Raw genomic sequence first — 10,279 nt, 5'->3', positions numbered from 1 at the left:
AAAAAAAAAAAAAAAAAACCCTTTTACGTAATTATGCTTTACCAGAATTTATTTTTGTAAAATGGCCGGAAATTGATATATATAAATTTGGTTAATTAATAAAAATGTCTTCCAATTTTATATTTTAAAATTTTAATAAAGTCTAAAAAATATATTCTTAAATTTTTAATTTTTTTTAAATAAAAAATCTTTAAAAATACCTCTAAACTATTTAAAAAAAATAAAAAAAATACCATTACTATTAGTGGTGTACATGGTTCGGGTTGGGTTGGAGGATTTTTTCGACCCAACCCGAAACTTTTCACGACCCAACACAACCCTCTAATTTCGGGTTGGGTCCCGGTTGGATTGTCAATTTTTTTTAAAGTTTTATTTATCTACAATTTATAATTATACGGATACAGTCTAAAATATATTAAAAGTTTATAAACAAACACAAATCGATTTATAATTATTGACAAAAAAATAATAATAATAAATTTAAAAAAAACCACGAGGAAAAATTGTAACATAGTTCATCATTGTCATAAAACTAAAGACAATTAAATATCGACATTTTTAAAAAATTAGTTAAAATAACAACCATATAAAAATAGATCATGAAATTAAATAAACAATAAAAATGATTAGTTTAAGAGTATTGTATATAACAAAAATAAAAAATATATAATAATATTTTAATTAAAATATGTTTATTTATATATTACCTTGAATTATTAGAAAAATAAAAAAAATATATAAATTGTGATATAATATTATTACCACAAATAAATAATAAATAAAAAACATATAAATAATAAATATATTATAATTTAGAATATGTTTTTAGAATTTTAAATAAATAAATAAAGTGTTTTAAAAATAGTATGAAATATTGAGGTATTTTAAAAATATATGTATATAAAAGAAACTATATAAAGAAATTAAAAATAATAAAAAAAATTTATATATTACCTTATCTTAAACTATTGAGAAAAATAAAATATATATAAATTATGATATAATAATGTTACAATAAATAAATAATAAATATGAAACTATAACGTGAGTGACTTAAAACTAAACCCAGTACCACTCCATTAAACAAAAAAATTCTTAATGTATTTTTATTTATATCGCCGAAATCGAACTGATTAAGTTCAGGTTCAGAAAAATGAACTCAACCTTACTCGAAATGCTAATCTAACCCAATCCAACCCAACTCTTATAATTCGAGTTGGGTTGGTCCGAGTTGTCGGGTTGAATGCACACCGCTATTAGTATAGTATCTCAAAAATACTGGTGAATTTTCAAAAGTATTAAAAATTTGGATATAATGTATAAGGTGTCGATAACAGTTATCGCTCGTATTTCGACAGTAAGATTTTCTTCAAGGGTAAGAGTATTTTTTAACATGATTTTTTTAAAGTTTAATGATATTTTTGAAACACTATAAAAAGTCGAACCCATTTTCAAAATAAGGTATTAATCGTTATGATTTTTTTTTAGTTTAAGAATATTATTAAATTTTTTAAAATTAAAGATATTTTGAGATAAAATATAAAATTTATAATTATTTTTATTAATTTAGCCTATAAATGTTATATATTTTCAAAGAAATGTATTAATAGAAATAAAAGTCGACTAAAGCTGGGTTTGATTAAATTTTCATATGATTAAATAACTCGAACAATTTGGATTGTTCAACCCAAACCATAAAAGTTGGGTTGAATTTAGGTTCATTGCTCCGACCTAGAATACGATTAAGGATTATCGATCCAACCAACCCGAGTATTTTTTTACGTTCGTTTGTTTTTTCCTTTATTTATTTTTGTCTATCGTTTTTCAGTTGTGTCATCAAAAGAGAAATGATCGGATATTAACGGTAAAAATAATTTAATTCGTGGAGGTGAAAATTTAAATTTACCTTTTGATTAAAAATATATACAGGAGCGGGTGAATCATGATGGAATCAATTATAACAATTTAGTTTTTATACTTTAAAATTAAGATTTATTGAGTTTTTGTTTATCTAATGACGTGAAACATGTCTAATATTTAAATCAAGATTTAGAATTCAGGTTCGACATTTAATGGTCCCCACATAATCATTTCAACTTAATTTATTATTATATATTATTTTAGTAAAATTTTCATAAAATTATTCAATAAAAAGTTAGAGTTGTTTGTTAAAAAAAAAAAAAAAAAAAAAGCGCTATAAATAAAACAATCCTTCCCCGATTTTAGCCCGCGGATAAACATTTTTTCGCAGGGAGTCGCCAAAATTTCCTTCCTCCACTTTCGCGAAACAGGTGCTTTTCGAATCTCAGACCCACCTCTGTTTTCTCTGGTCTAATGTAGTTCTTTCCCTAATCTACTTTACGTATCTGGAATTTTTCGTGAAGATTATTATGTTCAATTGTATCACAAACTGTTCGAAGAAATGCCCAGCTCAATTAGCCAATTAACTCGTTCGCAGTGTAATCCGACCTAGTTTCTGCAATGTTCTTGTAGGATGGGATTGTTTTCGCTTGACTTCATTAATTGACTAGTTTATATAATTTGTGAGCCACTGTTATTTGTATCTGGATATTTTCTTATCCAATTTCTATGTGCAGTGTACAAATGTCAGCTGTATTCCCCACATCAGCCGTAGTTTCCAATGGATTTATGAAGATTGGCTGCTTGAAATCCAAAGGAATTGCTTATTCCAATTCCAATTTCCGCTTTGTTGCTTGTAAAATTCCAGGGACATTTATGAAAAATATACATCCAAGCTTGGGTGACTCATGTATTAAGCTGAAATCTACTTCCATAAAGTGTGTGAAACCTACTGATGAGTCCTTTTTTGAAGACAATACTATAATTACTGATTGGGAGGATCAAGAAGGGGAAATTGAAGAGATGAGCTCACCTTGGGAAGGAGCAATAATTTACAAGAGGAACTCTTCTGTTTCTCATTTGGAGTATTGCACAACATTAGAGAGGCTTGGATTGGAAAAGCTTTCGACTGATGTCTCGAAATCTCGAGCATCCGAGATGGGACTATATGTGACGAAGGCGGTGAAAGATTATCCATTTGGAACTCCTGTTCAAATCTCTGTTGATGTTACAAGGAAAGAAAAAAAGCTGAGGCTTGATGGTATCGTTAAAACTGTCATCACTCTCAATTGTTATAGGTATCCTATCTGCAAATTAGTTCCCTATACAACATTTATATTTGTTTGCTTTCAATCAATTTGAACATACTATACCATACACTAAAATGCTTAAATCATCTTAGCTCTGTCACAAGAATTTTAGTGAATGAGGAAGTATCATCTGTTCTAAGTTTTACATAGATTTCCTAGTTTATAACCTCAACTAAATGGTTGGAGGTTCAAATTCTCACTCCACATGTTCGACTGAAAGAAAAATGTTTGACATAGGTTTACTCACTCATTTGTAACCTTCCTTTTGTTGGATGGGTACTCAATATTCATTTTCTTCTATGTATGTGTCGAAGAATACTATGTTATTATTCACACATTTTTTCCTTGTTCAGAAAATCAACTATATTGCCTACTCAAGCTACTTATCTTCTGCGTTAGATTGCCTTCCATATGATTTCATCAGTTTTCACTTATCAATTACAATTCTAGTTGTTACATTTGATAGGATTTGTTCTATAGGTTTACAAGCCTAGTTGTTGTTTTGGTTGTTCTCCCATCATGTTGAACTGGAATGAAGTATTTTGTGAGACCCACATTGATTGGGGGAGGAGAACAAAACATTTTTTATAAGGGTGTGAAAACCTCTCCCTATCTGACGCGTTTTAAAAATCTTGAGGGGAAGTTCAAAGAGGACAATATCTGCTAACGGTGTGAGGTATGTTTGGGCTGTTATAAATGGTATCAAAGCTAGCTATAGGGCGATGTGCTAGGAAGGAGGCTGAACCCCGAAAGGAGTGGACACGAGGCGGTGTACCAGCAAGGACGTTGGACTCCAAAGGGGGTGGATTAGGGGGTCCAACATCGATTGGAGAAGGAAAGAGTGCCAGCGAGGACGCTGGGCCTCGAAGAGGGGTGGATTGTGAGATCCCACATCGATTGGAGAGGAGAACAAAACATTCTTTACAAGGGTGTGAAAATCTCTTCCTAATAAACGCATTTTAGGGGAAGCCCGAAAGGGAACGTCCAAAGAGGACAATATCTGCTAGCGGTGGGCTTGGAGTTTTTTCATCTTACCTCTTTACATCAGTTTACTTCTTTCTTTAGAATGTATCATTTTTATCATGGGAAAAAATCGAGTAATATACCATGAACGTAGACTCATAAATTTGTACTGTACCATTTATGCCATTGTCATGGATGTTTTCGACATGCTAATCACCTATGTTTCAGGTGTTGCGAACCCGCTGCTGAATGTGTTTTCTCAAACTTCTCAATTTTACTAAGCCAAGACCCGATTGACGAACCTGAGGTCATAAACGTTGGAGTCATCAACGGCCAGGATATGTTCAAGACATATGATGGATATGGCTACGAAGATGATGAAGATTCGATTGATTTGGATGATCAACTCTATTTTCCTCTGGGAGAGAAAGAAATAGATATATCAAAGAACATAAGAGACCTCTTGCATCTGGAAATTACTTTGAATGCGATATGCGATTCGGGATGCAAAGGTATGTGTCTGAAATGTGGTATAAATTTGAATGCTGGAAGCTGTAACTGTAGTGAGCAGGATGTAAAGAAGAACGATTTTGGTCCTCTTGGAAATTTGAAAAGGCAATTGCAGAAGTACTCCTAATAGTTGAATGCAGATCATGAATGCTGAGCTCATTTACAACCATGTATTTATAATCTGAGTTCCGAGTTCTGTTACTATGTGCATGTCATAACTGATTTAAACATGACCCATTTACATATACATGGACTCACTAGCCTTAATCGTGCCAATCGAGCGAACTTGAGCCAAATGCCAAACTGAGTTGATTGAAGCTGGTTAGGAGTTACACGTGCTGACCGAATCCAGCTAGGGTGCTGGACGGAGGGCGATCAGTTGAGGGAGCCGACTGGGAGCCGCTTCCTTAGATGTCGGCTAGGAGTTACACGTGCTGACCGAAGCCGGCTAGGAGCTTCACGGAGGGCGATCAGTTGAGGGAGCTGACTGGAAGCTACTTCCTTAGAGTCGGCTTGAACGGGTCAGTTGAGGGAGCTGACTGGGAGACGCGGCTTGAACGGGCCAGTTGTGGGAGTTGACTGGGAGGTGCTTCCTTAGATGTCAGCTAGGAGTTACACGTGCTGACCGAAGCCGGGTAGGAGCTCCACGGAGGGCGATCAGTTGAGGGAGCCGAGTGGGAGCCACTTCCTCAGATGTTGGCTTGAACAGGCTAGTTAAACGTGCCACGTCAGCTGTTGGATCAACCGAATGATGGGCCACGCACATGTAGGCCTGGTGGAAGCTGGACGCTCGTGGGCTGGGCTGGCTAAAAGCTGGCATTCATGAGTGGGCTTCTGGCATTCATGGATCATCTGTGTGAATGTGGGCCATATTGGGTCGATTATGCATTGCTGGGCCGAGGGTCTGCTAGTAGACGAATAAAACTAAAATGGAATGAGATTACACATAGTAGACGAATAAAAATAATATTTTAACCTAAAAATATAATTTTTTTAATTTAACAAGCTAATATTGAAATATACCAAATTAACTTATTAGATAAAAAAAAAAAATTATATTTTTGATCCTTTACCAAATTAATTTATTAGTTTATGCTAATAACATATCACTTACCATTAAAATACATTTACCAAATCTAATTATCCTTAATCACTAGTCAAACATTCTATGCTGAGAATGCTCCAAAACCTAAAAAAATTTGAGTCTTTTGGTCCTTTTCTAAATATAGTTTTTCCATCAAACTATATATAGAGTTTCACATTATCAGAAAAATTCAAGTATTCTTTAGCCACTACTACTCTTTATCATTTGTGAAACGAGCTTGTAATTCTACAATTTGAATACATTTCGTACCATGGCCATGGCCAAACGTTTCAAGCTCTTTCACACCCTTTTCTTAGTCATTACTTTGCAATGTTGCGTGAAGGTGGGTGCCACTTTTGACGATGTCAATGGTGAAGAAAGACTCGGTCGTCGATTTTCATTTCGTACCTTTGGAACACATGACACACAAGTCCCATCGGCTGCATCGGTCGGAAGCATGGCTAAAACACCGAAGGGGGCTGTGTCGGTCGGAAGCATCACTGAAACCCCGATGAGGGCTGGGTCGGTTGGAGGAAGCATGGCTCAAACTCCAAGCATTGCACCAATTGGAAGTACCACACAAGCCCCAAGTTAATCACTATTTTGCATTCTTTTATTCTTAAATAGATTGATTTGAAAACATTGTTATCATAAATGAATTGAACATCAGATTTTGATAATCCATGCTCCATTTTAATGCGGTATTGTTTCACAATCTACTCGATATCCAATGAAATTATCAATCCACAAAAATCAATTAGGGTTTCATCTTGTACCCAAATATTGCATGCCTAGGTTGTGATTATTGGAGGATAATCAAGCTTTTGTGATTATGTACAATCAAGGCTGTAATATGGGTGTGATTTCAAATCACTCCATTCTTGAACATGACGTATTCAGTGACTTTGGCATTGGACATTTTAAAAATGGACGTAGTATCGGGTGAATTCAATGTGGAAACTTCCCCCAAATGTATGAGGAAGTCCAATCCATCTTTTTATTTAACTTAAGATTAAGAAAAAAGACTTTTTTTTTTTTGTTTTTTTTTTGTGTGTGTGTGTGTGCGCGCGTGCAAGGAACCGATTAATAAAAGAGCTTCGACCTTGTGATGGTGAGACCTGGATAAATACACATGTTTCTAGCGATTCACATGGCATCATCAAATGATACAAGTCTTGGATAAGAATCTACAATGCACTAGAACGCCTTGTTGGCGATCCTTTACTTAGACAGCATCTAGGGTTCCTCGAACAATGTGATATCTCACATCGGGTAAATCCTTAACCCTTCCCCCTCCTACTAAGACTACATAATGTTCTTGTAAATTATGGCCAATACTAGGTATATGGTTAAGCGTACTCTAGCAACTTTACATGGTTAAGCGTACTCTGGCAACTTTACGTAAGACAGAGTTTGGTTTTTTAGGGGTAGTAGTGGAAAAGTTGACGGATAAGTCACCCTTACTGCCACTCGATAGAGCCGTACATGAGCACTTTTATTTGCGATGTGAACATAATTTTGACATCGATTAAGATACACCTCATTTCGACATCGACTAAAACATATCGCGTCGCTAGCGGCTCATCTATTCACATTATAAGATTACTTTTTAACATTAAAATTCTCAAATTAGTTTTCCTTTTAAGGTATATTGTCAAGAAAGTTTCTTAATTTTATGCATATCAGACATTAATTGATAAGTTTATTCGGTATGGTTTCATTTAGTAGATTGTAAAATCATACCATATTATAAACAATGTGCTTCATTAAATATTAAAAATATTATTTTAATTGTAGTAAGTGAACGATGAAATAAAAAGAAATATCAATGAAGTCGAGTTGCTTTATTAAAAAAAGATATCAATGAACTTCAATGAAATGGTTTCACGGGATTTAGCCAATTGTCTTGGATATTATTGAAAAATAGAAAATACAATATATATAATTAAAATTACAAAAATACCCCTAAGTTGTGATTTCTATGAGGCATGTTTTAATTCTCTATGTATAATTTTGGATGAAAATACAATATATATAATTAAAATTACGAAAATACCCCTATATAAAATTTAAAATTTTTTAATTTAATTTAAAAGCTTCATTGTTGCTCTCTCGAACTTCAAATTTTTTTTTTATTTGTGAGAGAGATGTCTATTACTTCAATGTTGTGGTGTGTTTTTTTTATCTTATTCGTGAGAGATGTCTATTACTTCAAAGTGTTGTGGGGTGTTTCTATAAGATTTTAGACAATTGTACTGGTTTGCTGAACGTGGAAAGGATTGAGTTTTCTCTTGAACTCGTAAAAAGAGCGGTGTACCGGTTTGATTCTGAGCCGTGGAAAGGATTGAGTTTGCTCTTGCACTCGTAAAAAGAGCGGTGAGCGGTGTAGCGGTTGGGCTCTGATCCGAGAAAATAAGGATTGAGTTTTCTCTTGAACTTGTAAAAAGAGCGGTGTACCGGTTTGATCCTGAGCCGTAGAAATGATTGAGTTTGCTCTTGCACTCGTAAAAAGAGCGGTGAGCGGTGTAGCGGTTGGGCTCTGATCCGAGAAAATAGTCAGAAAATTTTATTCAAATTCCCAAGAGGTGCTTGGTGAGTGGAGTAAGTCGAGTTTGACATGTTATATTTTCTAACCCTTTTCCTAAATTTTTATTGTGGTTATTAAAAAAAATAATTAATAATTACATTGGTTATTAGAAATAAAATTAATAAATAAAATTAATAATTACATTATTGAAACTCTATTCACCCAGGGTTGTCATATCGATCCAACAAATACAACACCCCTATGTTGTGTTTTCTATGATGCATGTTTTTAATTCTCTATGTATAATTTTGGATGAAAATACAATATATATATAATTAAAATTACGAAAATACCCCTAGATAAACTAACCAAGTTCTCTCTTAAATTAAATTATCTCTTTAAGCAAGCATGGATGAAGCGAACCAAGTTGAATTGGTCCCAATCACTCTTCGGGACGGAATGAAAGGATCCAATGACTTCAAAAGAATTGAACGAGGAGTCGTATGATGTGAAAATCTCATGTACGGCTCTGTCGAGTGGCAGTAAGGGTGACTTATCTGTCAACTTTTCCACTATCACCACCAAAAAACCAAACTCTGCCTTACGTAAAGTTGTCAGAGTACGCTTAACCATATACCTAGTATTGGCCATAATTTACAAGAACATTCTGTAGTCTTAGTAGGAGGGGGAAGGGTTAAGGATTTACCCGGTGCGAGATATCACATTGTTCGAGGAACCCTAGATGCTGTCTGAGTAAAGGATCGCCAACAAGGCGTTCTAGTGCATTGTAGATTCTTATCCAAGACTTGTATCATTTGATGATGCCATGTGAATCGCTAGAAACATGTGTATTTATCTAGATCTCACTATCACAAGGTCGAAGCTCTTTTATATAATTATTTTGCTAGATAGTTTTCGAAAAAAAATAAAACAGCAATAATATAATAATTAATAATTTTTTTTTAATAAGTTCCTTACAATAAATAAATAAAAAAAAGTATTTTTTCTTAATCTTAAGTTAAATAAAAAAAAATGGATTGGACTTCCTCGTACATTTGGGGGCAGTTTCCACATTGAATTCACTCGATACTACGTCCATTTTTAAAACGTCAAATGAGTCACTGAATACGTCAGGTTCGAGAATGGAGTGATTTGAAATCACACCCATATTACCGCCTTGATTGTACACTCTAATCACAAAAACTTGTTTAAGCTCCCTAATTTTGAGATTATCTTCCAATAATCACAACGTAGGCATGCAATATTTGGGTACAAGATGAAACCCTAATTGATTTTTGTGGATTGATAATTTCATTGGATATCAAGTAGATTGTGAAACAATACCACATGTTCAATTCATTTTATGATAAAAATGTTGTCAAATCAATCCATTTAATAATAAAAGAATACAAAATAGTGATTAATTTGCAATCTCCTCTGGAATTTCAGCGACGCTTCCGACCGACGTAACCCCCTCTGGAGTTTTAACGACGCTTCTGGCCAACACAACCTCCTCTAGAGTTTCAGAGACACTTCCGGCCGACGCAATCCCCTCTGGAGTTTCAACGATGCTTCCGGCCGACGCAACCCCTTCTGGAGTTTCAGAGACGCTTCCAGTCGACGCAACCCCCTCTGGAGTTTTAGAGACGCTTCCAGTCGACACAACCCCCTCTGGAGTTTCAGAGACGCTTCCGGTCGACGCAACCCCCTCTGGAGTTTCAGAGACGCTTCCGGCCGACGCAACCCCCTCTGGAGTTTTAACGACGCTTCTGGCCAACGCAACCTCCTCTAGAGTTTCAGAGACGCTTCCGGCCGACGCAATCCCCTCTGGAGTTTCAACGACGCTTCCGGCCGACGCAACCCCCTTTGGAGTTTCAGAGACGCTTCCGGTCGACGCAACCCCCTCTGGAGTTTTAGAGACGCTTTCGGTCGACACAACCCCCTCTGGAGTTTTAGAGACGCTTTCGGTCGACGCAACCCCCTCTGGAGTTTTAGAGACGCTTTCGGTCGACGCAACCCCCTCTG

General features: G+C 35.1%; 1 protein-coding gene across 1 annotated transcript; it reads left to right on the top strand.

The window, feature by feature from the left end:
• The first annotated feature begins 2,210 nt into the window (after positions 1-2,210).
• On the top strand, positions 2,211-4,834 carry LOC111497851 (large ribosomal RNA subunit accumulation protein YCED homolog 1, chloroplastic). Its single transcript, XM_023148831.1, has 3 exons — positions 2,211-2,291; positions 2,598-3,158; positions 4,362-4,834. Exons 2-3 carry the CDS (start codon positions 2,605-2,607, stop codon positions 4,768-4,770), a joined length of 963 nt encoding a protein of 320 aa, XP_023004599.1. The 5' UTR covers positions 2,211-2,291; positions 2,598-2,604; the 3' UTR covers positions 4,771-4,834.
• The last annotated feature ends 5,445 nt before the right edge of the window (positions 4,835-10,279 follow it).

The sequence above is a fragment of the Cucurbita maxima genome, unplaced genomic scaffold, assembly GCF_002738345.1.
Source record: "Cucurbita maxima cultivar Rimu unplaced genomic scaffold, Cmax_1.0 Cma_Scf00024, whole genome shotgun sequence".
In the NCBI taxonomy this organism is placed as follows: domain Eukaryota; kingdom Viridiplantae; phylum Streptophyta; class Magnoliopsida; order Cucurbitales; family Cucurbitaceae; genus Cucurbita; species Cucurbita maxima.
Note: the sequence above shows the minus strand (reverse complement) of the source record. Positions and strands in the feature narration are given on the sequence as shown.